Below are 27,794 nucleotides of genomic sequence, written 5' to 3'. Positions count from 1 at the left end.
GGGCAATATTCAAATTTGCAATATTTCATGAATATTTTGTAGAATATTCGTCATATATTAGCAAATTCGAGATTATATTCTTGATTGCGAAAATCGGCGATGTATTATTCGCATAATGCACAAAATACCGGCGTGGGTCACTTATGCTACATTTTTCAAACTGGTATAAGTTTCCTGAGACTGGAGAAAATGGTTGACATGGCAGAACATTAGAATAGCTTTATATGCAAACAGAGTGCTCTAATATATTTGCGCTTGTGAATTTTTAGCAAATAATGATGCGCATATTTTTTGCATTACGTGAAACTTGTGACATCAAAAAATCATATTTAGCATGGCTGGATCTTCACAAGGTTCCAACTAGAGCTTCAACATGCAACAAAAACAAATGGTAGTGAGACAAAACATTTTTTGAGCATTCAATTTAATGAAAACAACGAATAAACTGAAACAGGCTGTTTTTTAGCTGATCAAAAGTTTAGGACCACACCTCCCAAAAAAAAAACTAAACCCCCCCAAAACAGAAATCCAATTTCCAAACATGAACTCAGTAATGAGTACCTCCACCGTTATTGTTTTTCACCTCAAAAATTCGTTTCGGCATGCTTGATGCAAGCGTTTCCATGAGATGAGTGGGAACATTTCTCCAGGTTGTGAATACGGCCACACGAAGGCCATCTACTGTCTGGAACTGTTGTCCATTTTTGTAAACTTCCCTTGCCATCCATCCCCAAAGGTTCTCAATGGGATTTAGATCAGGGGAACACGCAGGATGGGCCAAAAGAGTGATGTTATTCTCCTGGAAGAAGTCCCTTGTCCTGCGGGCATTGTGTACTGTAGCGTTGTCCTGTTGAAAAACCCAGTCGTTACCACACAGACGAGGGCCCTCAGTCATGAGGATTCGGAATGCTCTCTGCAACATCTGGACATAGCCAGCGGCCATTTGACGCCCCTGCACTTCCTGAAGCTCCATTGGTCCACTGAAGGAAAAAGCACCCCAGACCGTTATGGCGCCCCTCCACTGTGGCGTGTAGAAAACATCTGAGGTGGGATCTGCTTGTCATGCCAGTAACGTTGGAAACCATCAGGACCACCAAGGTTAAATTTTTTCTCATCAGAGAAAGAAACTTTCTTCCACCTTTGAATGTCCCATGTTTGGTGCTCTCTTGCAAAGTCCAAACAAGCAGTTCTGTGGCGTTCAAGGAGACGAGGTCTTTGAAGACGTTTTTTGTTTTTGAAGACCTCCAGTCTCAGATGCCGTCTGATGGTTAGGGGGCTGCAGTCAGCACCAGTAAGGGCCTTAATTTGGGTCGAGGATCGTCCAGTGTCTTGACGGACAGCCAATTGGATCCTCTGGCTCAGTGCTGATGAAATTATTTTGGGTCTTCCACTTGACTTTTTTGTTCTATAACCCTCAGGATTATTTAAGAAATTCCAAATGACTGTCTTACTGCGTTCCACCTCAGCAGCGATGGCGCGCTGTGAGAGACCGTGCTTATGCAGTTCAACAACCCGACCACGTTCAAAAAGGGAGAGTTTTTTTGCTTTTGTCATCAGATTCACAACGTGTGACTACCTGACTGAAAATGACAATGAATCCACATCTTTGCACAGATTTGGCCTTTTAAAGGCATGTGGTCCTAAAAATTTGATCAGCTGAAAAACAGCCTATTTCAGTTTAATTGTTATTTTAAATTAATTGAATGCTCAAATTTTTTTTTGTCTCACTCTCATTTCTTTTTGTTGCATGTTGAAGCTCTACTTGGAACCTTGTTAAGATCCAACAATGTAAAATAGGATTTTTTTGCCATTTTTCAAGTGGTCTTAAACTTTTGATCAGGACTGTATCTGAATTATATATAAAAGTTAACTGTCTAGTAATACAACAAAGCACAGAGCACAGCAATGACACTGCTGTCTCTTTCATAACTGCAATAAACTTTAGAAAAAAAGCTGCTGGGGAGGTTCTTATATAGTAAGGGGTAGGCAACTTTTCTATTGGTTGCTAGGGATGTTGCTAAGCTGTGACAAAGCCTTCTCAATGGCCCACAAGCTAGAAGAAGGGAGGGATGATCACCTGTTAAAAAAATACAATAAAAATATTCGTCATTACGAATATATAGCACTATTTTCTAAATATTAGCGAATTCTCGAAGTGCCAATATTCACCATAAAAATTTGTAATACGAATATTCGCTCTCAACACTAATAGTTAGTGCTCTTTATACTGTATGTTCACTTGTGCATTTTATTATTCTCCTGCACCATATGATGAATCCATGAAAGATCCCGCAGCACACCAAAAAACAAAACACCTGTTTGTATTTCTTTTGCGTTGCATTATCTGTGCCCAGAGATATGCCATATCTGAAACTTCATCCTTCAGACCTGACTGCAAAATCAATTCAGACCCAAGACCAGGAACCAAAATTAGAAATGAGTAAAGTTTTGGAAAATTCGATTTGGCTACTTCGCGAATTTTCCCCAAAATTTACTTTGTCATGTGCATTTTTTCTTAAGTAGAGAATGCAATGACAGGGAGCTGCGATAGCAATACATGATCGCAGCATCTCAGAGTAATTATACAGTAAAATTAACAGAAAAAAAAATTATTAAAAAAAATGTAATCTTTTTCTTCTAAAAAAAACTGATCTCAGATGGAAATGGCTCAAACAGATGACAACTGATGAAACAGGATGCTTTTTTTTTTTTTACAGAATCCTGTTTTTATTTGTTCTCTCTTTCTTCTGACGGATCAGAAGAACGGGAAGCTAAACAGTGTGGTGAACTGTACACAAGACCTGAAATTTATTTCTGCCCCTTGTTCACACATTTACTGTAAATAATTTCAGATCCCAGGTCCCTAAATAAATTTAGACCAGCAACCAGAATTACTTTAGACCTCATACCAGACCCCAGTTCAGTCCTGAAATAAATTTAGATTTCAAAATGAATCCACATCCTATTGCCAGTTGTCTCTAAAAGGGGTAACACAATACAGGGGTTACAGGGCAATACAAGGGTCCTGGGGCATATAGCTGTGGGATACAGGGGTTTAGGGCTATTCAGGAAACAAGGCAATGCAGGGGTTAAATGCAGTGATAAGGGCACTGCAGGGGTAAATGCAGGGACAGAGTAATGCAGGGGTTAATATATGATTGGTGGCAGTGGGATATAGGAGCAATACAAAGGTTCAGGGGTTAATGCAGGGGTACAGGGTAATGCATGGACACTGAATGCTACTCAGCCAGCCAGATGAGGGGTTAAAAAAAAAAAAAATGATCCGGCATCAGTTTTTTTGGGAGGATCCGTTTTTTTTTTCACAGATCCCTTGTAATAAATCCCTATCCTTATCCGCAAATGTGAAAAAAGTAAGACATGCACCATTTATTTTGCTGAAGGGAAACACGGACAACGGACGTGGAACACAAGCGGATGAACTATCAGCATTTTTTGGCTGACCCATTGAAATGAATGGGTCCCCATCCTATCCGCAAAGAAAAAACGTAACGGAGGCCGAGAAAAACAACTGTAGTGTGCATGAGGCCTTATACTCATTTTTCAGGGAATGATTCTTGCTTCTGGTAGGGGCTATTTACTGTAAGTCCGGCAGAGCGCACTCCTGAGCAGCCCATGCTGCAGGCGTGGGAGCACGCCTGCAGGGAAGTCCCCCATGCGCCTGCAGGAGGATTCAGCAGCAGGGGGGGCACCCAAGATTGGGGGACATTCAATGGCAGCATATGAGTGTGTGTGTGTGTGTGTATATATATATATATATATATATATATATATTGTATAACACCATTGGGGCATATCTATATATACACAAATACAAGGACTGGGGGGGCATACTGGGTATATTGAATATATATATATTTATATAAATATATATATGTGTTACTAGACAATATACACAAATCTGTTGTGCTGTGTTAGGATTTATTTGCCACCTCAACCTCATTTGGTTTATCACAAACTTTTCACATCTGTGATCCCAATGGTCTACTCTGAAGTCATCCACAGAAATTCTCCAGGTATATAGGACACATTTTGTTCCTGTGATGACCTTCCATGGGGATGACAGTTGAGGAGTTATAGGATCTGCCAATTGATGGATAGAGGCATTGCAAGAATCCAATTGCGGTTTCACAGGTTGGAGACCTTCAGTTTCATAGGAAATCCTCACCACCGTTACACACACTTGCCCTCTACCTCTGAACTGATACCATTGATCACTCTCTCCAGCCTGTAGCACTAGTTTTTCTACGGGTTTGGATTTGGAAAGATAGACCGACTGTGTAAATATCTAGCACCCTTCATCCACTGCCTCTCAAAAAGGCCATTTAAACGAGCCATCTACAGTCTATTGATGTCAAAGTTAATATTCCTGCCTCTGGGGTCTTTCCAATCGGAAGACACATACCTATTCCAGTATTCCTCGGTCATATGTGTACTGTCCATCCATACATAAACTGTAGGGGTATGGGTATCCTGTTCCCAGTAGGCATAGGTGACGAAATAGTACCCCGTCACCTCCAGTACATAGTTGTCTCTCATGATAGTGATCATGAAATACCGTATGGATTGAGATCCCTCTACCTGAGTATACCTTAGGTCTTTGGCATCATTCCGTACCTTAAAACTGCTGCTCGATGAAAGCCTTCCAGTTTTACAAGACCACGCTTGTCATTCCATAGGGCCTGACCAGAGTTACTGCAGTTCAATTTTAACATTACATTACACTGGTTCTTAATTCTGTGGATACATGTCCCTGACCATAACTGGATTCCCTTGTAAAAATCATCTTGGAATCCTTCAACATGCAATAAAGTTTTAGGGTGCCTTTTACAGGTGCTGGTCTACTAGAATATGTCCTTACTCTCAAACCATCATGGCTATCCTTCCTCGTCAAGGTAGCTTTGAGGATATACCAGCCACTATACTCTGCCCCGGTGACATCTTCAGGACTCAGAACTTCTTCTTTCGTACATAACACTGTGGTAGTGTTGGCTTCCACTTGCTTATAAAGGTGCAAGTGAGGGTCTCTAGACACCCATCTTAAAGATTTAATAGGTTTTGGGTCTGAGTCTTGAAAATGTCTAAATTCCTTGAGGCAGAGGTCATGTAAGTCATGTTGTATGGCAGACACATTCTCCACTGGGGTATAATGTTGAATTACACCTTTTCCAAAACCCTCCCTCTGGAAACCATACAGATACCACTGTTCCGGTGTAAAGATGAAGTTATCGTATGGTTCCAGGATTTTGCCACCCAAACATTCTACCATTAAAAGACTGGGTTTACTAAGTGATATGTTAACCATACCGTAATTAGTTCCCAGACCTCCCCCGAAGAGGCTGAGCCTGCTGTCATCATGCTTACCACCAGTGTCAGAAGCTGGAGATGTGCCCTGTTCAGAGGATCCCTATATCTTTTCTGGCTATTTGGCTCCATGGCGAGTCTCCATCCTGTGATCTGTTAAGTATCAATGTCAGTACCAGGGATCCACCATCGATCCACCAACCCCCCCCCCCCCCCAACTCTAAGCAAGTACATGTTATTGAGTTGGGGAGGCTCGGGTGGCCTTGGCCTGGTCAATGTGGATCAAAAAAACTTCCTGTCGCCTATGTGATTTTTTTCTTAGTTGTCATCGGCCTTTGTACCTTCAGCATAGTGTCACCCATCACTTCAAGGACCTGATAGGGTCCTTCCCAGTTTGCATCCCAACAGAAGATTTTCACCATTAACAAATCTCCTACAGAGGGCATCGGTGTCTCTCCCTGTAGGTACGGTTTGTGCAACCGTATAGCAGCATGAGGCAGTAACTCCTTCAGGTTCTGTTGAACCTATTGGAGGAACATGTCTCTAGCAATGGTGTTCTTTGCGGGCTCCGACACTAGAGGCTCATTAGGCAGGCATAGGGGCATTTTGCATCCGGTCATGAATTCAAATGGTGTGATACTGGTACTGGATGCCTCGGTAGCTCGGATACCCATTAGCACAGCTGGAAGAGAGGTTACCCACAAGGAACCTTTCTCCAGCAGTACTTTGGAAAGCCGTGTTTTAATTGTCTGGTTCATCCGCCCAACGATGCCCACAGACTGAGGGTGGTAAGGCACATGAAATCTTTGCTTTATGTCTAAGAGACCACAAAGCGCTTTCATTACCTTACCCGTAAAATGGGTTCCTCTGTCTGACTCTATCACTCTGGGGATATCCCATCATGACAGAACCTGTTCCTAAAGAACACAGGCAATAGTTGAAGCTGAATTGTTGACCGTGGGGATGGCTGCAACACCGGCTTCAGGGCTGATGCCCTTGGGTTAACCTGAGCGCATACACTGTTGGGTAACTTCCTCCACCGTATTGGACATTCCTGGCCAGTATAATTTGTCCTTGAGAGACAGGAGTTTATCCCGGCCAAGGTTTCCAAACAGTTGGTGATTTAGATTCGTCAGTTCTGCTAGCAGATGCTGCGGGACCACGGGAAGAGGAAGTTGCTGCGTACTGGTTTCATAATACAGGATCCCTTGTTGTATTATCCAGAGATGCTGTGGTGATGTGATGTGTGTCATTAGAAGAGGATCTTTTGTTTGTTTCTCTTCAAATGACACAGGGCCATCTTTCAGATTGGTTCGTCTTACTGCAATCCGGTAAGCTGGTAGCGGCTCAGTGCCCAGTTCTCGAAGTGTACCCTGTCGCTAGTTTGGCCAATTCATCCACCTTGTTGTTGTCTAGCATCAAGGGCTTTTCCCCTTTCTGATGAGCAGGGATTTTAATGATGGCTGCTTCAGCCAGGTGTGCCATGCCCCATTCCCCCAATTCTTTTAGGACTGACACATGGGCCAGAGGTTTGTTCTGGCTGTCCACAAATGCTCGTCTTGTCCATGTGTCCAGGTGCAGGGTGAGGGAGCGAACTACATATGAACTGTCGCTATATATAGTTCGTTTGCCTGGGGTTGAAGAAGCAAGGCTTCCTTGACAGACTCCAGTTCTGCCTGCTGTGCCGACATGTGACCTGGCAACCTGATGAGACTCTGGGTAACTGTGGTCTTATCCAGCATGGAAAAAACAGTCTCATATGTCCCATTCATATAAAATCAAGAGCCGTCAACAAAGAGGACTCTGTCTTTTGGTTGTCTGTCTGTCCTGAACATTTGCGGTGCGTTAATTTGCATTAGTTGTCCACAGTCATGTTCGGTTCCAGTCATGTTCAGTAACTGAGACAGAACATGCTGATCCATAATCCACCTCACGAATCTCTGTTGAGCAAGAAGGCCAAAGGAGAATGTGAAGTCTGCAAAGTGAGGGGCTTGAAGCCTACAATATGCTTGGTGGTTTTGACGGCATAATGTATGGCTGCCAGTTGTTTAGCACACTCATCGAACCTTCGTTCAACGGGTGAAAGTAGCCTGGAGAAGTATCCCAGCAGTCTCGTCTCGTACCCTATCTGCTGTAGAAGGATCGCTGAGATAGACTCAATCCCTGCATGCGCCTGTATAGCCATTTCCCCTTCTGGATGGGGAGTGGCCAATACAGGGGCAGAGGAGAAGTCCCTTTTCAAGGTAGAAAAGCACTCTTCCTGAGCATCAAACCAACCTTTGAGTGAGGGCTTTTCTCCTCGAAGGAGTTCATAGAGAGGTTTTGCTTTGGCAGCAAAATCTTCTATGAACTCCCTCATGAAGTTGACTACTCCACTGGAGCAGACATTGGGGTGTAATTATTAAGGACCTGGAGGTCTATGGTGAGCCTCCACGCATTGGTGTCTTTCTTCTTTACAAGTAAGATGGCATTGTTGCATTTTGAATTTCCCTCTATAACCAAACCCTTTGTCTTCAATTCCTGGACGGTGTCCATAATTGACTAGGTGGCTTCTGGCAGAAAGCAGTATTGGCGTTGAGGTGGAGGGTTGGATCCTTGTATGTCCACCTGAACTCCAATCAGTCTGCCACAGTAATTTTTGCTATGGGCCCACAGATCGGGATGCTCGTACACAATGGGCTCGAGGTCTGGATTGTGTGAGACCTCCAGCCATCTGTGCTCGAGCATGTCAGCCAAATTTTCTATTGTTTGCAATAGTGGCCCCAGACACTGCCGTTGAATGACAAATACCTTGGATTGTCTGGGGCCCTTCCACACAATGCAGTTTGCCAGATCTATGATCTACCCATTTTGGGTCATTACGTCAGTTCCGATGATGTTGTCGGAACCGGGGTAATACCACATTGGGATCCTGAGGGTCATGTATCTGGCAATCTGGGCGATTACTTCTTCAATTCTGTGGGCCTTCACCGCCCTTGTTGGTCATTAAATCCGATCACCACACACTGAGGGCTGTTGGGGTGTAAATCATTTTTGACGTTGGTAATGGAAATTTCCGCACCAGTGTCAAGCATGATTTTAGTATCTTGATCTTTTATTCTGGCTTTGATGTGGGGTCTCCTTGAAGAATCTAGTATGATGGGACATACTGGTGCCAGATGTTTAGGGATCCTTGATCTTCAATTGATTTCTACCAAACTCCCAGTAGGTACCTGTGTGGTACATACTGCCACCTGTGGGTTCTCACCCTGAACACTTGGTGTGAGTTCCTTGGATTCCGAACCCCCTACAGCATGGGCTGGGGTACTTAGAATGGCCACACGTTTTCGTGTCAGTTTTGTCTGCAATTGCGTTCAGTTGTTCAGTTTTTTTCTGCGTAGGTGCAATGCGTTTTGATGTGTTTTTCACATGTGTGAGAAAGAAATGAAGGTTTACAAACAACATCTACTAGAAACCATCAGTGAAAAACGCATTGCATCCACACTTACTTCTGGATGTAATGCGTTTTTCACTGAAGCCCCAACTCAGAACTGGTGCGTGAAGAAAAAAGCTCATGTACACAGACCCATTGAAATGAATGAGTCAGGATTCAGTGAGGGTGCCACGCGTTCATGTCACGCATTGCACCCCCGCGGAAAACTCGCTCATGTGAAAGGAGCCTAAAGAGCGCGACAGGACATTGTGTGAACCACCACACATAGATAGTAATGGAACGGTAGTGAGAAACGGTAAATGATACTGGCGATTATCAACTGGAGCAATAGATGGCTGGTGCTGGGCCCCTTAAGTCCAACAGGTGCAGTGGCATCCACTGTGGCAGTATGCCCGTAGGTACTTCTCTGAATATGTTTAGAAATCATCTACTGACAATGTATCCCGGTATAGTTGTACTATATACCCATCAATGTACAGTATATTACTGTTAACAGCATCTCGCCAAATGTACCTGTGTTTTTCAGATAATGATAAGGCTCTCATTGGATTTTTGGCATTTTTTATAACCATCACGTGCCTGGCCCTAATCTTTGTCATGTATAAAATCTACAATCTGCAAAAAAGATCTTCACGGTAATGTAGAAACTTGTTATAATTTATCATATACTTTATAATCAGAGACTTAGACTTGAATGTAAAATCTGTACTCAGGCCCTCTATCTGCCATATACCAGTCTAAATATTATGGGGGGAGATTTATCAAACTGGTGTAAAGTAGAACTGGCTTAGTATCACATAGCAACCAATAAGATTCCACCTTTCATTTTGGACAACTCCTTTGGAAAATGAAAAGTGGAATCGAATTGGTTGCTATGGGCAACTAAGCCAATTCAATTTTACACCAGTTTGATAATTATCCCCCTATGTGTCAGAAAGACTCCCTGGGCTACACTAAATCATTGCTCCCCTCCCCTTTATGAGTCTTTGAACTCTTTTCATGTTATTCCATAGCAGTTGTAGATACTAAACAATCATGCATCAAAGATTATTGCAATGCAATATGGAGACTGATCCAGCAGTCATGTGTTGCTCTAACCCACTACATAATTTTGAAACATCTTTTCTTATCACCTTGCATTGTACTGTTCTTCTGCAATTCCTCCTAGAAATGACACCTGCGTGTTATCAGTTAGGATGTGTCCCTATGCAGTTTGACATTATCCAGTAAGTGCTTTGTGTGGTCTTACACCTCTTTCTGGAATGGATACACCCCCTTGTCAAGTTATTCATAAATTTCTAGGAGGAATGAACGAGGAACGGTACAATGCGGAGTTCAAAGACGTTCCAGAATTGTTATATAATGGGAAATACAGATAGTTACTAAACAGACATATCAGGAGAGGTGACGTCCTCTTTATACACAGAATAGGGTAATATGGGAATCTATAGCTGTGTTGTGTGCCTATTGTCACCATAGAACAATTAATTCGGGACACGGTCACTTTTGGTGTTCAGGGTGCAGCATATTTTTATGCTTGTAATTTTGGCCTTTGGGGACATCATTTTTATTTTTTTCATTAACTTTATGCATAGGTTTCAGTACACCCAAATTAGCATTTAAAGGGAATGTGTCATCTAAAAATGATCTATTGTTGAAACTTTTGGTGATGTTTTTTAAATATTCCCATGCCACTGTCCATACTTACATTTTTTTTTATAAAATCATTCAATTTTCACACTGGCCACTAGGTCTAATAATGGGTCATGATTTCCTGTTCTGTACAGGTAACTTTTCAGTAGCCATTATTCTTATCACCACAGGCAGAACTACAGTGACAACACCTTTGTATAGATAACACAGAATTCACCATTTAGAATACTACTCTCTCCTGACCTCTGCACAGGTCAGAGAGAATGCCTAGAAAACTCTGGGGTTCCCCTTCTATCCAGTGTGTCTATAGGACATGTTGCTAATCTAAAAAGACAGGAAGTCTTAACATATTTTAGGCCTAGGGGCTAGTGATGAGCAGCAGGGGCTATATTCGAATTTGCAATATTTCACAAATATTTTGTAGAATATTCATCATATATTTGCGAATTATAAGAATTCAAGATTATTTTATTGAATGCGATAAATCGGCAGTGTAAAAATTGCATAATGCAAATTCGTAGCGCGAAATACAGGCGTGGGTCACTTTGGCTACATTTTTTAAATGGTTGGCACGGCAGAACATTACAATAGCTTTATATGCAGATAGAGTCAAGTGCTCCAATATATTTGCAATTGCACTAATTGGCAGTGATTAGAATATTTTTTCACACTACGTGCAACTTCACATTTTAGCAGGTCTGACTACAGATAACTGATTGGTGCACTAAGTATTGTTGTGAACTTGACATTGCCTCCTTCTCGTTGGCCCACAAGCAAGAAGCAGAGAGGAATCGTGTTCAGATGGAAAAAAAGGCTGAATATTCGCTATAACGAATATATAGCACTATAGTCTAAATATTCGCAAATTCTCGAAGTGGCGATATTCGCGATAAAAATTTGCAATTCGAATATTCCCGCTCAACACAACTAGGGGTAGCAGCCAGTGTGAAAACTGCAGGATTACATGCAAAATATTTTTTTTTAATATAGTGAGATGAACATTTTTTAAAAAGTCACCAAAAATTCTAAAAAATATATATTTAACATGAAGATTTTCTGATAATGTATTCCCTTCAAACTGTATTTTTTTTTTTTCTAAATATATTTTATTACATTATTTTACTATACTTAAAGGCTATGTACGCCTTTTGGGGCAATTCTTTTTATGATTGCATTTTATTCATTTTGGGCTAAAAATCATTCTTTCAATAGGTCTTAATTAAAAATATTAAGCTGTTATGTCACAAAGGGTTAACAGTTTTTCTAGCTGTGTGACTCCTACTTTCACTTTGTGCCATCTTCTAATAACCTTTATCTCTAAATTACTAAGAGGTCATAAACATGTATTTAAGCTACATTCTTATCAGGAAGATAAGAACTGAGCTATAATGAGTGTTTATAATGTCAGAGAGCAGAGATAAGGAGCCCGTCAGCTAGCTGTCTGACGGAGCAGAGAGAAAATTCAGAACCAACTAATAGAGCATCTCAGCTCTGTACAGAGAAAAAGGCTCCATATTTTTAACCGCCTCCGGACCGCCTAACGCAGACGCGAGATGACGCAAATATGCGCGCGCGCATGCGCAGTTCGCGCCGGCATTTCGTAGAGGGGGGTCGGGTCACCAGCCTGTCAGCCAATGATCGCGGCTGGCAGGCTGGCGATTTTTAAAAAAACCAATCAAAGGCCAGATATCAGATCATATTAGTAAATATGATCTGATATATGGCTGCCTGCTCCTCTGCTGGTTCTTTTCGTCGGTTGGATCCAGCAGAGGAGCAGGCTTCACAGTGAGTACACCAAACAGCACACTTTAGCCCCAGATCACCCCCCTGAACCCCAATTAACCCTTTGATCACCCCTTTGTCAATCACTAGTGAAAGGAAAAAAGTGATCAGTGTAAACTGTCACTTTTCTTTCTAACTGGTATTGACCGTTAGGTTTTAGGTATAGTTTAGGCCCCTTGGTTAGGTAGTTAGCGATCAGTTAGCGCCCAGCCCACCGCACCGCAGTCCGTTATTCGCTGATTAGCGTATCGCTAATCAGCATTTGTACTTTTATAGTATCTGGAAGTGATCAAAACTGATCACGGTCAGATCTATAATAGTACTAGTGTCACTTTAGTTCGCCCTCCACCCAAAACGCAGTGTTTGCCCGATCAGGCCCGATCGGTCGCCCACACGTGCGTTCACCCACACCCGCCCCACCGCAGTGGCAAAAAAAAAATTTTTTTGGTTCATTGCACAATCACTTTACACGCACTGCGGCGATAAAAAAATCAGTTTTGATATTTTTTATCAACCGCAGCGGCCTCCGGTACTTCGCTAGCCTCCCCTTTGTAAGACAGGCTTGCTTTTTTTTTCTTGGGTAGTCTCAGGGAATACCGCTAAATTTAGTTGCCCACATGTCTAACAGGGGGTATTCTTCTGAAGAGGCCTACAGGCTTCTGACCCAGTCGGATGAGGAGTGGGAACCCTCATCTGATGAATCCAGCGGGTCAGAATACGAACCTGTAGAAAGCAGTGGCTCTCTGACCCAAAGTTCGGACGAGGAGGCTGAGGTCCCTGATACCACCAGGCGTACCCGGCCCCGTGTCGCTAGACCACAGGTTGCGCAGGATCCGCTTCAAGAGCAGCTTCAAGAGCAGCAGAGTGGGGCTGGTGCTGTCGGATTACGTGGTGAGGCATACACCAGCAGCCCAGCCCTCCCTGGACCTAGTACCAGCACTGCCGTACAACCTGGTGAAGTAGCGAGCACCAGAAGGGCAGTTGAAGCTGGTACGGTGGCACGTGCAGTAGTGACCCCGTCGCAGCCACCGCAAAGACGTGCCCGTAGAGCCCCTAGAATCCCAGAGGTGCTGGCAAACCCTGATTGGCAGTCCCCAACTTCAGCCGCACCCGTAGTTTTCCCTTTCACTGCCCAGTCTGGAGTTCGGGTTGAGACAGCTCAGATCGGTTCGGCCCTGGGATTTTTTGAGCTGTTCTTGACTGCGGAGCTTTTAGACATAGTTGTGGCCGAAACAAACAGATATGCCACACAATTTATCACCGCTAACCCGGTAAGCTTTTATGCCCAGCCTTTCCGGTGGAAACCAGTCCAAGTTTCCGAAATTAAAACTTTTCTGGGCCTCCTCCTCAACATGGGCCTGACAAAAAAGCATGAATTGCGGTCATATTGGTCCACGAACCCGATTCATCACATGCCCATGTTCTCTGCTGCTATGTCCAGGGCACGTTTTGAGGCCATCCTGCGTTTCCTGCACTTTAGTGACAACACCGCCTCCAGTCCCAGGGGCCACCCTGCTTTTGACCGGCTCCACAAAATTCGGCCCCTCATAGACCATTTCAACCAGAAATTTGCAGATATTTATACCGAAGAGCAAAACATCTGCGTAGACGAGTCCCTGATACATTTTACCGGGCGCCTTGGCTTCAAGCAATACATCCCAAGCAAGCGCGCCCGGTATGGGGTCAAATTGTATAAGCTCTGTGAAAGGGCCACAGGCTATACCCACAAATTTCGGATCTATGAGGGAAAAGATCAGACCCTGGAGCCGGTCGGTTGCCCTGACTACCTGGGGAGCAGTGGGAAGACAGTTTGGGACTTGGTGTCACCCTTATTCGGCAAGGGGTACCATCTTTATGTGGACAATTTTTACACAAGTGTGGCCCTCTTTAGGCATTTGTTTCTAGAACGGATTGGCGCCTGTGGTACCGCGCGAACTAGTCACGCGGGCTTCCCCCAACGGCTCGTTACCACCCGTCTTGCAAGGGGGCAGAGGGCCGCACTGTGTAACGAAGAACTGCTCGCGGTGAAATGGAGAGACAAGCGTGACGTTTACATGCTCTCCTCCATTCACGCAGACACGACAATACAAATTGAGCGAGCAACCTGTGTCATTGAAAAGCCCCTCTCAGTCCACGACTATAACCTCCACATGGGAGGGGTGGACTTCAATGACCAGATGTTGTCTCCGTATTTAGTTTCCCGCAGAACCAGACGCTGGTATAAGAAGGTGTCTGTATATTTAATTCAATTGGCTCTGTACAATAGTTTTGTTCTCTACAGTAAGGCTGGGAGAACTGGATCCTTCCTCAAATTTCAGGAAGAGATCATCGAGAACCTCCTGTACCCAGGAGGTTCCGTGGCCCCATCCACCAGTGTAGTTAGCCGTCTACACGAGCGACATTTCCCCAATGTCGTTCCTGGTACCTCAACCCAACCGTCACCCCGAAAAAGATGTCGTGTCTGTAGCAGGAGTGGAATAAGGCGTGACACCCGCTATTTCTGTCCTGACTGTCCTGACCACCCTGCCCTATGCTTTGGAGAGTGTTTCCGGAAGTACCACTCACAGGTACACTATTAGCATAGGGATCATCTCACCAGGATAGGCACACAGGGCTATTAGGGCCCATTCACTCACTGCTGCTGCAAACGTCTCCTTTCACATGGGACAAAGTGCATAACGCACTTCGCCACATCTCTGGGCGATTTGCGCTTTGCACATTGACCCATGGGGAAGGAGAGGTTTGTTCTATAAAGGTAAAAAAACAAAAAAAACAAAAAAAAAACACCAGTAAGCAAAAAGGTTAATGTTCAGTTAAAAAGTTAAAGTTACATGTTCTGTTGCAAAGTTAATAAAATTATTGCGTTGCGGGCTGGTTTTTTCTTTTTTTGTCTTTTTACCTTCCAGGTGGACCAACCGATCGACCAGCTGCAGCACCGATGTGCATTCTGACAGAAGCATTGCGCTGCTGTCAGATTACACGCAAGTCGGTGTATGCGGCGCTGCAAGACGGGATTTTCTCCTCTGCAGTAACAGATATGTTTGCCGAGGCATACGAGCTGAGGAGGAGGCGGCGTTCCTATGCTTTGGCAAACACTTTGTGTATATATATATATATATATATAAAAAAAAAAAAAAAAAAACCCGGCAATGATTTATTCATCCACATCGATTGATGTGAATGGAGAAATCTGGTTTGCCAGGGCATACGAGCTAAGTGGGTATGGATGTAGGGCGGAGCTCCTATGTCCTGGCAGACGCCTTTCCCCTCCATCTTTTTTTTTTGGCAGAGATTTTTTCATCCACATTGATCGATGCGAATGAAGAAATCTGTGCCGTTCATTTTTTTCTTTCAGCCCAGAGGCTGAACGGAAAAAAAAATCTCATTACCTGTATGCTCAATATAAGGAGAATAGCAGAAACTCCTAATGCTGGCCATACATGTAATGATTGCGGAGACCCTCAAATGCCAGGGCAGTACAAACACCCCACAACTGACCCCATTTTGGAAAGAAGACACCCCAAGGTATTTGCTGAGGGGCATATTGAGTCCATGAAAGATTTAAATTTTTGTCCTAAGTTAGCGGAAAGTGAGACTTTGTGAGAAAAAACAAAAAAAAATCAATTTCCGCTAACTTATGCGAAAAAAAAAATATTCTATGAACTTGCCAAGCCCCTCATTGGATACCTTGGGGTGTCTTCTTTCCAAAGTGGGGTCACATGTGGGGTATTTATACTGCCCTGGCTTTTTAGGGGCCCTAAAGTGTGAGAAGAAGTCTGGGATCCAAATGTCTAAAAATGCCCTCCTAAAAGGAATTTGGGCACCTTTGCGCATCTAGGCTGCAAAAAAGTGTGACACATCTGGTATCGCCGTACTCAGGAGAAGTTGGGGAATGTGTTTTGGGGTGTCATTTTACATATACCCATGCTGGGTGAGAAAAATATCTTGGTCAAATGCCAACTTTGTATAAAAAAATGGGAAAAGTTGTCTTTTGCCAAGATATTTCTCTCATCCAGCATGGGTATATGTAAAATGACACCCCAAAACACATTCCCCAACTTCTCCTGAGTACGGCGATACCAGATGTGTCACACTTTTTTGCTGCCAAGGTGGGCAAAGGGGCGCATATTCCAAAGTGCACCTTTCAGATTTTACAGGCCATTTTTTACACATTTTGATTGCAAGGTACTTCTCACACATTTGGGCCCCTAAATTGCCAGGGCAGTATAACTATGCCACAAGTGACCCCATTTTGGAAAGAAGACACCCCAAGGTATTCCGTGAGGGGCATGGCGAGTTCCTAGAATTTTTTTTTTTGTCACAAGTTAGCGGAAAATGATTATTTTTTTTTTTTTCTCTTTTTTCCTTACAAAGTCTCATATTCCACTAACTTGCGACAAAAAATAAAAAATTCTAGGAACTCGCCATGCCCCTCACGGAATACCTTGGGGTGTCTTCTTTCCAAAATGGGGTCACTTGTGGCGTAGTTATACTGCCCTGGCAATTTAGGGGTCCATATGTGTGAGAAGTACTTTGCAATCAAAATCTGTAAAAAATGCCCTGCAAAATCCGAAAGGTGCACTTTGGAATATGTGCCCCTTTGCCCACCTTGGCAGCAAAAAAGTGTGACACATCTGGTATCGCCGTACTCAGGAGAAGTTGGGGAATGTGTTTTGGGGTGTCATTTTACATATACCCATGCTGGGTGAGAAAAATATCTTGGTCAAATGCCAACTTTGTATAAAAAAAATGGGAAAAGTTGTCTTTTGCCAAGATATTTATCTCACCCAGCATGGGTATATGTAAAATGACACCCCAAAACACATTCCCCAACTTCTCCTGAGTACGGCGATACCAGATGTGTGACACTTTTTTGATGCCAAGGTGGGCAAAGGGGCACATATTCCAAAGTGCACCTTTCGGATTTCACCGGTCATTTTTTACAGATTTTGATTGCAAAGTACTTCTCACACATATGGACCCCTAAATTGCCAGGGCAGTATAACTACGCCACAAGTGACCCCATTTTGGAAAGAAGACACCCCAAGGTATTCCGTGAGGGGCATGGCGAGTTCCTAGAATTTTTTATTTTTTGTCGCAAGTTAGTGGAATATGAGACTTTGTAAGGAAAAAAGAGAAAAAAAAAAAAATCATCATTTTCCGCTAACTTGTGACAAAAAAAATAAATTTCTAGGAACTCGCCATGCCCCTCACGGAATACCTTGGGGTGTCTTCTTTCTAAAATGGGGTCACTTGTGGCGTAGTTATACTGCCCTGGCAATTTAGGGGCCCAAATGTGTGAGAAGTACCTTGCAATCAAAATGTGTAAAAAATGGCCTGCAAAATCTGAAAGGTGCACTTTGGAATATGTGCCCCTTTGCCCACCTTGGCAGCAAAAAAGTGTGACACATCTGGTATCGCCGTACTCAGGAGAAGTTGGGGAATGTGTTTTGGGGTGTCATTTTACATATACCCATGCTGGATGAGAGAAATATCTTGGCAAAAGACAACTTTTTCCATTTTTTTATACAAAGTTGGCATTTGACCAAGATATTTTTCTCACCCAGCATGGGTATATGTAAAATGACACCCCAAAACACATTCCCCAACTTCTCCTGAGTACGGCGATACCAGATGTGTGACACTTTTTTGCTGCCAAGGTGGGCAAAGGGGCACATATTCCAAAGTGCACCTTTTGGATTTCACCGGTCATTTTTTACACATTTTGATTGCAAAGTTCTTCTCACACATTTGGGCCCCTAAATTGCCAGGGCAGTATAACTACCCCACATGTGACCCCATTTTGGAAAGAAGACACCCCAAGGTATTCTGTGAGGGGCATGGTGAGTTCCTAGAATTTTTTATTTTTTGTCGCAAGTTAGTGGAATATGAGACTTTGTAAGAAAAAAATAAAAATAAAAAATCATCATCATTTTCCGCTAACTTGTGACAAAAAATAAAAAGTTCTATGAACTCACTATGCCCATCAGCGAATACCTTAGGGTGTCATTTGTGGGGGTTTTCTACTGTTTGGGCATTGTAGAACCTCAGGAATCATGACAGGTGCTCAGAAAGTCAGAGCTGTTTCAAAAAGCGGAAATTCACATTTTTGTACCATAGTTTGTAAATGCTATAACTTTTACCCAAACCATTTTTTTTTTGCCCAAACATTTTTTTTTTATCAAAGACATGTAGAACAATAAATTTGGCGAAAAATTTATATATGGATGTCGTTTTTTTTGCAAAATTTTACAGCTGAAAGTGAAAAATGTCATTTTTTTGCAAAAAAATCGTTACATTTTGATTAATAACAAAAAAAGTAAAAATGTCAGCAGCAATAAAATACCACCAAATGAAAGCTCCATTAGTGAGAAGAAAAGGAGGTAAAATTCATTTGGGTGGTAAGTTGCATGACCGAGCGATAAACGGTGAAAGTAGTGTAGTGCCGAAGTGTAAAAAGTGCTCTGGCCATGAAGGGGGTTTCACCTAGCGGGGCTGAAGTGGTTAATAAAGACAAATTGAAAAAATGACTTTTAGCTCATAGTAAGTATAATGCACCTTTAATAAAAAAAAATCTTTAAAATATTTTTATTTATTTATTCCTGCACTCAATTCTGTATACTGTATGTGGAAAATATATCTCTCTTATTTTCTATAACATAAATTTGCCCTATTTATGTCAATAGTAAAATACCCCTAGTAATCTGACTTTTTTTCTTTTTATACATTTACATATTATGAACTGTGACTATGTTAACTAATATTCTTGTTTATTTCAGCAGGGTTATGGATAACTTACCTCTAATTGAACAAGGTAACTGGTTTCATAATTTCTAGCTATTTAATGGAGGATCATTAACATTATGTTGTGTTCTTTAGTATCCTAAACCTTTGCTGAATTTTCACTAATGGAATGACAAGCTTCCTGTATGGTTAATGTAACGGACCGTTTCAGCAGACAAGGGGTTAAAATCCGTTTAGGCGATATGCCCCTTTCTGAGAGACAGGCACAGCTACTGCAGAACACCAACCTCCCGAACTGGATACAAAATAGCACTCCAAACTGGAACCTCACGAATAGCTGCCAGCAGACGAACAGGAAAAGCGTACAGTCAGCTTACACTCCTGGCAATCAGTCTCTAACAGCATACAGGGAATCCCCCCAATAACGAGACAAGGCTCCGTCTTGAGGGTCAAGCAGTGCTCTGACTGTACTTCAAGTACAGCCTCTTTTATTCATAATAAACATACATAGTACTGCCCACAGGGTTTTGAAATCCAACCAATCAATACCTTACAACACACACAATGCAAGTACAGCAACCAATTGTTCCCGCCCCCTAGAGGACCAGAAGGGAGACTGCGACACAGAACAGATACAACACATCCCCACAATGCATCATGGTTTCCTCCTCTCTGTCCCAGAGACAACCGAGGGCAATCCAATTATCTCTCAGGACAAAGGGGAGATCGCCAATACACATGTGGAGACAACAGGATAGACATCACCATTTAAACACACAATGGGACAATGGGACAATAGAACCACACCCAGCATATTCCTCCCAAGCTGACAAGTTACACTTATTATAAATTGTTACAACTTTGTGAGGTTACATTGTCCATACATATAACTTACATCAATTTAAACAGTATAACTTGGGGGACAAACCTATCCGAAATTCACTTGAATAGGTTCAGGGGTTTTAAAAGTTACTATGGGCCATAATCCTGAGGCAAGAGGCTTTTAAACAGCCCCCTCCAAAACACCGTGGCGAGGTTGGTTTCGCCACAGGTAAATTCGTATGTGGCAGTTTTGTTGAAGAAAGGTCCCTTCCATACATATGAGTAAGATTGTTTTTGAAGCAGCAGGGGTGGACCTAGCCTTTCTGCTGCGAAAACTGAAACTGTATGCCAATTTCTTAACCTAACCCCTTTGCCACAATGAAAGCATTCTTTGCCCATGGCCCTTCTGCTGCCCCCCTCTTGCCCTACCTGGTGTGGCCTGAGGCGATCGCCTCACCTGGCCTCATTGGTGGTGCAGCCCTGTGTCTCACTGAGCCTGAGAGACTTATCCAATGCTTTTTCTGTTTAGATATGTATTCCTTCCTGTCAAATGCCTGCTTGTCAGTGGAGGACCGAAGTGTATTTACATGCAGTGATCACCTCCACTCTCTAGAGATGAGCGATCACTACCGAGATTGCTTGTATTCATACAGAGAGTCTCTATTTCTGGGCAGCAAAGGATTTTTACTCCGCATGATCTGCAGCCCACAAACAGTGATTAAGGTGTCCCTATGAGCGATTATTTCACCCAATGAATGATCTTTTTGCTTGTTAATTGGGTGATCAGCAACCGCTATACACAGACAGATTATTAGGAACAACCGTTCATAGGAACATTCGTCCCCAATAATCTGCCTGACAATCGGGCTTTGTAAAAGGGCCTTTACAGACATTGTATGGATACTGCCCTCTAGACTGAAATCTGATGTTGAGTGATCTCCATAATGTTGGTTCCCCCAGCACCATTTATAATACTTTTATGATCTGTCTAATAGATGGGTCATTAGAGAAAAAAAATGGTTAACATTTAAAAAGACCCTTTCATTTCCACACAAGAACTGTTGCTTTACATATGGGTATGGATGGAGATGCACACACTATTCCAGTGACAATTCTGACCTTCCAGTATTGTCATAAGATAATAACTTTGTGACTGATGACCTTTCCTCTGAATGGAGCTGAGCTGTGCCTAGGCCACGTGACTGATGGCCTCTGATATGCTGAGAGAAGACCATGGCACTCACTGTAGCACTGGGGCCTTCTCAAACAGCTGATCAACAGGGGTCCCAGGTGTTGGATCCCCACTGATCAGATGGTTATGACCTATCCTTGGAACAGACAGAAAGCATTGGACAACCCCCGTAAGGTAGCTGTGTTAAGTAGAACTTGGGGACTTTACATGAGTTTGAAGAAATCAAAATCTATCTTTGTAGAAGCAAGGTTTGTGTTGTTTCCAGTGTCACATTCCAAAATAACAAACTATGAAGTCCAAAAACTGTGGCCCAGATTCATTAATGTGTGTGTGTGTGTGTCTAGGATCTGGAATCACTGCCAAGGGGAAACGCTAAAAGAAAACAAAAAATATTTATTATTTGTTATATTAAAACATCCTGCAGAGGCAGGAAAAGCGCATCACTTGGTGTGATTGCAGCAGAGATAAACAGCTATGCACTTGTCTTATATAGTACTCTCACAAGGGCTAGGTGAGTGGGTTCATCACCTCTATATACTTTCTCGCCCACTATTTGTGAGAGTGTGATCCATAGAGAATGGTGGCTGCCTGAGCTCAGTATCGTTCAGGTAGATGGGGTGCAGGCACCTGCCAATGAACCCCCCTAATTCACAAGGGCTAAAAATGCCCAGTATCTTAGGTGTGAACTGGAGCCTCTCTGAAGCGCTTACCCAAACAATCAGATCCTAGATGGTAATAAATAGTACTCACAATATGGAACATAATGAGAAAAATGGTGCAAAAATGAATATTGAAAAAATACAAAATAATAACGGGGACACTAGCTGTGAGACCAAACAAGGGCCGAGTCTGAAAAGAGTGCATTACTACATGCACTATAATATGTCAGTTGCACCTCCGGTATAAATGTCCCAAATCCGGGCTATCTGTTATAGCATAGGGCATCCAGCAACCAGCTACTTTTCTCAAGCATTTCTAGATAGGACTCTAATTACCCTAGCATGTATATCACAGCTATTTAAGTTAGCGCTTCAGAGAGGCTCCAGTTTACACCTGAGATACTGGGCATTTTTAGTCCTTGTGAATTGGACGGTAGTGTGGGATGTTGATTGGCAGGTGCCTGGACGCCATCTACCTGAGCGACACTATGTGTTTGCTCAGGCAGCCACCATTCCCTCTGGATCACACTCTCACAAATAGTGGGCGAGAAAGTGCTTAGCATTAGGAATGCCTAATACCGTATCTTTTGGCCGTGAAAGTATGTCTAGGATCTCTCTAAAAATGGCGCAAATAGGCACAACTTTGGTTTCTACATCTTTTTCTGACACTGACTTGTGCCACGATTGAGGTGTAATTTTTTTTATTCCTGCAACACATTTATCATCCAGCCTGATCCACTGTGATAAATCTGGTGCAGGTCTGGAAGCTCTAGATAGCCAGTCTAAGGTTGCGCCATTTATAGAGTAAAGAAAAAAAAAACATTTTACATTATGAAGAGTGGTACTGAATGCTGCATACAAACTGAAAATAAAAAAAAACTTCTTCACAGTTAAACAGCTTTTTTCTTTTTATTTGAGAGTTACTTTTAAGAAACAGCATCTTCACACATGGCAGTTATGCTGCAGATTTTTGGCCCCAGAATTGTAAGCAGAAAATCCACAGTGTATTATAGTACTAGCAAAGAGAATGAGATTTTACAAAATATCTTTCCCACACTATGGAAAAAATCTGTAGCTGAAACTGAAATGCAGTGTGGATGTTAAACCTTAACCTTTGTTTTGTTTTTTGAAGATGATGAGAAACAGCTTTTGAACATTGAGCCCATCCCAGTGGAACAACTGCTTGAAACATACAAAAGAAAAAATGCAGATGAGGGACGACTATTCCTTGATGAATTCCAGGTACATTAAAATTGATAATTTTATATACTGGAAATTTATTTCAGATATTTTACAGTAGATTTCAGAGCATAGTATTTATTCTGCAGTACCCTGCATGAAAAGAATGCATATTACATACTCATATACGGACGGATATTTTAAAATGATGGCCCTGATTTATCATGCCTTCACTCCAGAATTCTGGCTTCAAAAAGTTACAAAATAAGGCTTTTGCAACTTTATGGGCTTACGTGCGGTAAAATTTTGAAACCTTTTGGATTTTTTACACCACTCACTCCAGTTTTGAAATATGGGTGGGAAAGTGGGTGAGGTTAGCTATGTTAACCACCTCACATCATTATGTCCTATGTTGTTTTGACTCTGACCAGAAGCAGCATTAAATCGTGTTCCTCTTTCTCTATTGTTTTGCACTGATCATACAGATTTACCTAGAAAAGCAAGCAAAAAACTGAAGTTGTAGTTTCCATTTTGCTTTATTTTCAGAGCATTCCACGTGTCTTTAGCAAATTCCCTATCAAAGAAGCCAGAAAACCCTGCAACCAACCTAAAAACCGCTACATTGATATTTTACCTTGTAAGTACAGCTTTTTATACACTGTACTTATAACATTATGGAACTGACTGGTTATTTATTCATTTTACAGATGATGGTAACAGAGTGGTCTTATCTGAGATACATGGAGTACCAGGATCAGACTACATTAATGCCAGCTACATTAATGTAAGGAGAAAGGCTTGGTCAGATTAAACTTGAGTATAATTTATCCGTTGTGTGATCTACTTTAAAGATGTATCTTCACTGGCTATTCAGCTATCAATTTTAAACTTAGACTCAATGATGTATATGGAGCTATGCAGTAAATTAATGACAGACACTGATGTCTTCTATTATAGACCAACACATTACAAATAATGCATTTGCCATGTACTAACAATATACTGTTTTATCTCATTGGTTCAATTTTTATGCAGGGATTTAAAGAACCAAGAAAATACATTGCTGCCCAAGGTAACCTCCATGTCAATAAAGGTGTTCTTATCTCAGCTTATGCACATAAGCTTTTCTTTATCTTCAAAGTGATTTCCATTATCAATATCAGATCGGCGGTGGTCGGACTCCTGGCACCCCTGATCATCAGCTGTTTGAGGAAGCCACTGCGCTTACTGATGCTCCTCCTTCCTTACTAAGAACAGCACCATCCATGGGATAGTGGCTGTGCTTGGTATGTTTGAATGGGGCTGAGTTGCACCTAGGCCATGTGACCGATGAATGTGATGTCTAATAGTCTAGGAAGAGGCCTAAGCTATCATGGAGCCCCATGGATTCTTTGTACAGCAGATCGATGGGGGGTGTTGTGAGTCAGACCCTCGCCGATCTGATATTGATTAGCTATTCGGAGGATAGGCCATCAATATGAATATCCTGGAAAACCCCTCTAATTGTGGGATATTTCACAGGCCCCAAAGAGGAAACTATGAATGACTTCTGGAGGATGATCTGGGAGCAGAAGTCAACTATCATCGTTATGGTCACTCGCTGCGAAGAAGGGAACCGGGTAAGTGGAAACTAGCGATTAAACTAGTGATTAGTGAATACCTGTCAGATGGCAAGAGTTGCCAACCATCTGGAAAATGATGCACAGTCCATAAAAATAGGCAAAAAAAAAAAAATAGATGTATCCGTGATTTTTGGGAGGCTGGTGGTACTTGACTAGATTATTTTAGTGTTAATTATCATCATTTTAAAGCTCACAGTAAGGCCCCTTTCAGACGAGCGAGGTTCTCGCTGCGGATTTGCAGTACAGCACCCGTCCTGAACTTCCAGCACTTCCGGGGTCACATAGCATTATTTAGATTTATGATGCTATGCAACCTTTAGAGTTCTGGAATGTATTGGATAACACTGACAGCATTATGTCAGTTTTATCCAATACATTCCATAACTTTAAGGGTTACATCATAGCATCATAAATAAATATAATGCTTTGCGACCCCGGCAGTACTGGAAGTTCAAGACAGGTGCTGTGCTGCGAGTCTGCAGCGAGAACCTCGCTCGTCTGAAAGGGGTCTAAATGCTGATAATGAGTATCAGTATATTGAGCTATATTCAAATCATAGCATGAGAGGTTTTTTTTCTCTCAGGCTATGAGCTGAGCGCTGCGATTGGCCAGTACTCCAGCCTGGGAGAAGGAGACTCCGGCAGAGTCTAGTGCAGGGAGATCCCTGGGTGCCGCTCTCCATGTCGTTATGCTTAGTTTCGATTTTTTATTGTAGTGAAAGGTCCTCTTTAATGTAATATGTGCAATATGCACGCTGTGTATACAGGTGCAGTGTATAAGCTCAATACATAAAAGTGCTATATGCAAGCTCAGTACATGAAAGGTGCTAAGTGCAAGCTCGGTATAAAAAGTGCTTTGTGCGAGCTTGGTACAAGAAAAAAGTGCTATGTGCAAGCTGAGTACATTTGGAATAGTTAAAATGTATAAAATGTTGCTATGCTCGCACATAGCACTTTTTATACCGAGCTTGCACTTAGCACCTTTCATGTACTGAGCTTGCATATAGCACTTTTATGTATTGAGCTTATACACTGCACCTGTATACACAGCATGCATATTGCACATATTACATTAAGCCTGCATATTGATGAACTAAGTCTGCACATATATGTACTGAGCTTACACTCAACATCCTATATATCCAGTTATACCCAGCTTCATTTCTTATATGTACTCAGCCTACCTATATGTACTCAGCTTATCTATATGTACTCAGCCTATTTGTATGAACTCAGCGTGTCCAATTTTTTTACCATCAATAAATATTATTTTAATACATCCAAAGATATCCACCATCTCAAGTTTATACCAAATGCGAGTGTTCATAAAAAATGTTGTGTCCATGAAGTTGTCCAGAAAAAAGAAAATTTGTAGTTGGCAACTCTGCTCACAAGTCATACAGCCCAAAACCGCACACAACCGGATCTGAAACATTAAAGTGGCTTAAGACAACTTTAGCTATATCTCTAGTGACTCTAATAATATACACAGGGATCTAGTGACTGTAATCATATACACAGAAATCTAGTGACTGTAATAAAATACACAGGGATCTAGTGACTGGGATCATATACACAGGGATCTAGTGACTGAAATCATATACACAGGAATCTGCACAGGATATAGTGGCTCTAATAATATACACAGGGATCTACATAGGGATCTAGTGACTGTAATCATATACACAGAAATCTAGTGACTGTAATAAAATACACAGGGATCTAGTGACTGTAATCATATACACAGGGATCTAGTGACTGTAATCATATACACAGAGATCTAGCAGCTGTAATCAGGGCCGGTGCAAAGATTTTTGCCAACACAAGCAAAGCTACATTTTGGCGCCGCCCCCCCTCCCCCTCGCAGCTCATCTGGCCCTGGTCCCGTCTGCAGCAGCTGGCTTCTCCTCTGTGTGGTCCTGGTATCTTCTCTCTGCTTCAGACAATCGCTGGTTTGAGGACCGTATTTTTCGCCCTCAGGTTTTAGAGGAGGCTAATAAGAAAAAAAAAAATTTCCATTACACCTTAGGTCAGACCAGCAATCAGACCCCCAATGTTAATCAGACCTCAGATCAGACCCCTATGTCAGACATCAGCCCCTATCCATCATGCCCCCATTTAAGCCATCATGCTCCCATGTAAGCCAGAATGCCCCCATGTAAGCCATCATGCTCCCATGTAAGCCACCATGCCCCCATGTAAGCCATCATGCTCCCATGTAAGCCAGAATGCCCCCATGTAAGCCATCATGCTCCCATGTAAGCCATCATGCTCCCATGTAAGCCAGAATGCCCCCATGTAAGCCATCATGCTCCCATGTAAGCCACCATGCCCCCATGTAAGCCATCATGCTCCCATGTAAGCCACCATGCCGCCATGTAAGCCACCATGCCCCCATGTAAGCCATCATGCCCCCATGTAAGCCATCATGCTCCCATGTCACATTTCTCCCCCTCCATGTCAAATCACCCCCCTATGTCACATCAGCTCCCCATGTCACATTTCTTCCCCTCCATGTCACATTTTCCGCCCTCCCCCAGGGTGCGCCCTAAGGCAGCCGCTTGGTCTGCCTTATGGTAGCACCGGCCCTGGCTGTAATAATATACACATGGATATATACATGGAGCTAGTGACTGTAATAATATAAACAAGGATCTAGTGACTGTAATTATATACACAGGAATCTAGTGACTGTAATCATACACACAGGGATCTAGTGACTGTAATCATATACACTGGGATCTGCTGACTGTAATCATATACTGTACACAGGGATCTAGTGGCTGTAATCATATACACAGGGATCTACACAGAGATCTAGTGACTGAATTCATATACACAGGGATCTAGTGGCTGTAATCATATACACAGGGATCTAGTGACTGTAATCATATACACAGGGATCTAGTGGCTGTAATCATATACACAGGGATCTAGTGGCTGTAATCATATACACAGGGATCTAGTGACTGTAATCATATACACAGGGATCTAGTGGCTGTAATCATATACACAGGGATCTAGTGGTCAGAAAAGACTCAGATCTCAGGAACACCTGAAGGACATTCCATCTACAACCCACTGATAATTTGTTTCCCCGTCTTCACATATTCGGCCTCCTCCTCTCTACTCCATTATGTTGTATGTAACTCTGTTGTGCATCTCGTTTAGGAGTTTTGTGAGATGCATTAATATCATACATTTGAAAGACATCATAGAAAATACTGTACTTATGATTTTTCAGAACAAATGTGCTCAGTACTGGCCATCAAATGACGAAGGCACAGAGGATTTTGGAGATATCACTGTAAAGATCACGGAGGAGAAATTCTTTCCTGATTACATCACTCGTAAATTGCACATCACTAATGTGAGTTACTTCACCTT

At 42.4% G+C, this 27,794-nt stretch overlaps 1 protein-coding gene across 7 annotated transcripts in view; it reads left to right on the top strand.

The window, feature by feature from the left end:
* Nucleotides 1-27,794, top strand: part of PTPRC (protein tyrosine phosphatase receptor type C) — a 212,798-nt gene that overhangs the window by 163,280 nt on the left and 21,724 nt on the right. For 6 of the 7 annotated variants that reach the window (XM_044301087.1, XM_044301088.1, XM_044301083.1 and 3 more), the window contains 8 exons: nt 9,282-9,390; nt 18,970-19,004; nt 22,740-22,849; nt 23,333-23,423; nt 23,494-23,570; nt 23,822-23,858; nt 24,308-24,405; nt 27,652-27,777. In XM_044301087.1, the coding sequence (XP_044157022.1) occupies nt 9,282-9,390; nt 18,970-19,004; nt 22,740-22,849; nt 23,333-23,423; nt 23,494-23,570; nt 23,822-23,858; nt 24,308-24,405; nt 27,652-27,777 (683 nt within the window). The remainder of the gene's footprint in view (nt 1-9,281; nt 9,391-18,969; nt 19,005-22,739; nt 22,850-23,332; nt 23,424-23,493; nt 23,571-23,821; nt 23,859-24,307; nt 24,406-27,651; nt 27,778-27,794) is intronic. The other variant, XM_044301084.1, reaches the window with a different exon arrangement.

Source organism: Bufo gargarizans, chromosome 7 (genome assembly GCF_014858855.1).
Source record: "Bufo gargarizans isolate SCDJY-AF-19 chromosome 7, ASM1485885v1, whole genome shotgun sequence".
Taxonomy (NCBI): domain Eukaryota; kingdom Metazoa; phylum Chordata; class Amphibia; order Anura; family Bufonidae; genus Bufo; species Bufo gargarizans.
Note: the sequence above shows the minus strand (reverse complement) of the source record. Positions and strands in the feature narration are given on the sequence as shown.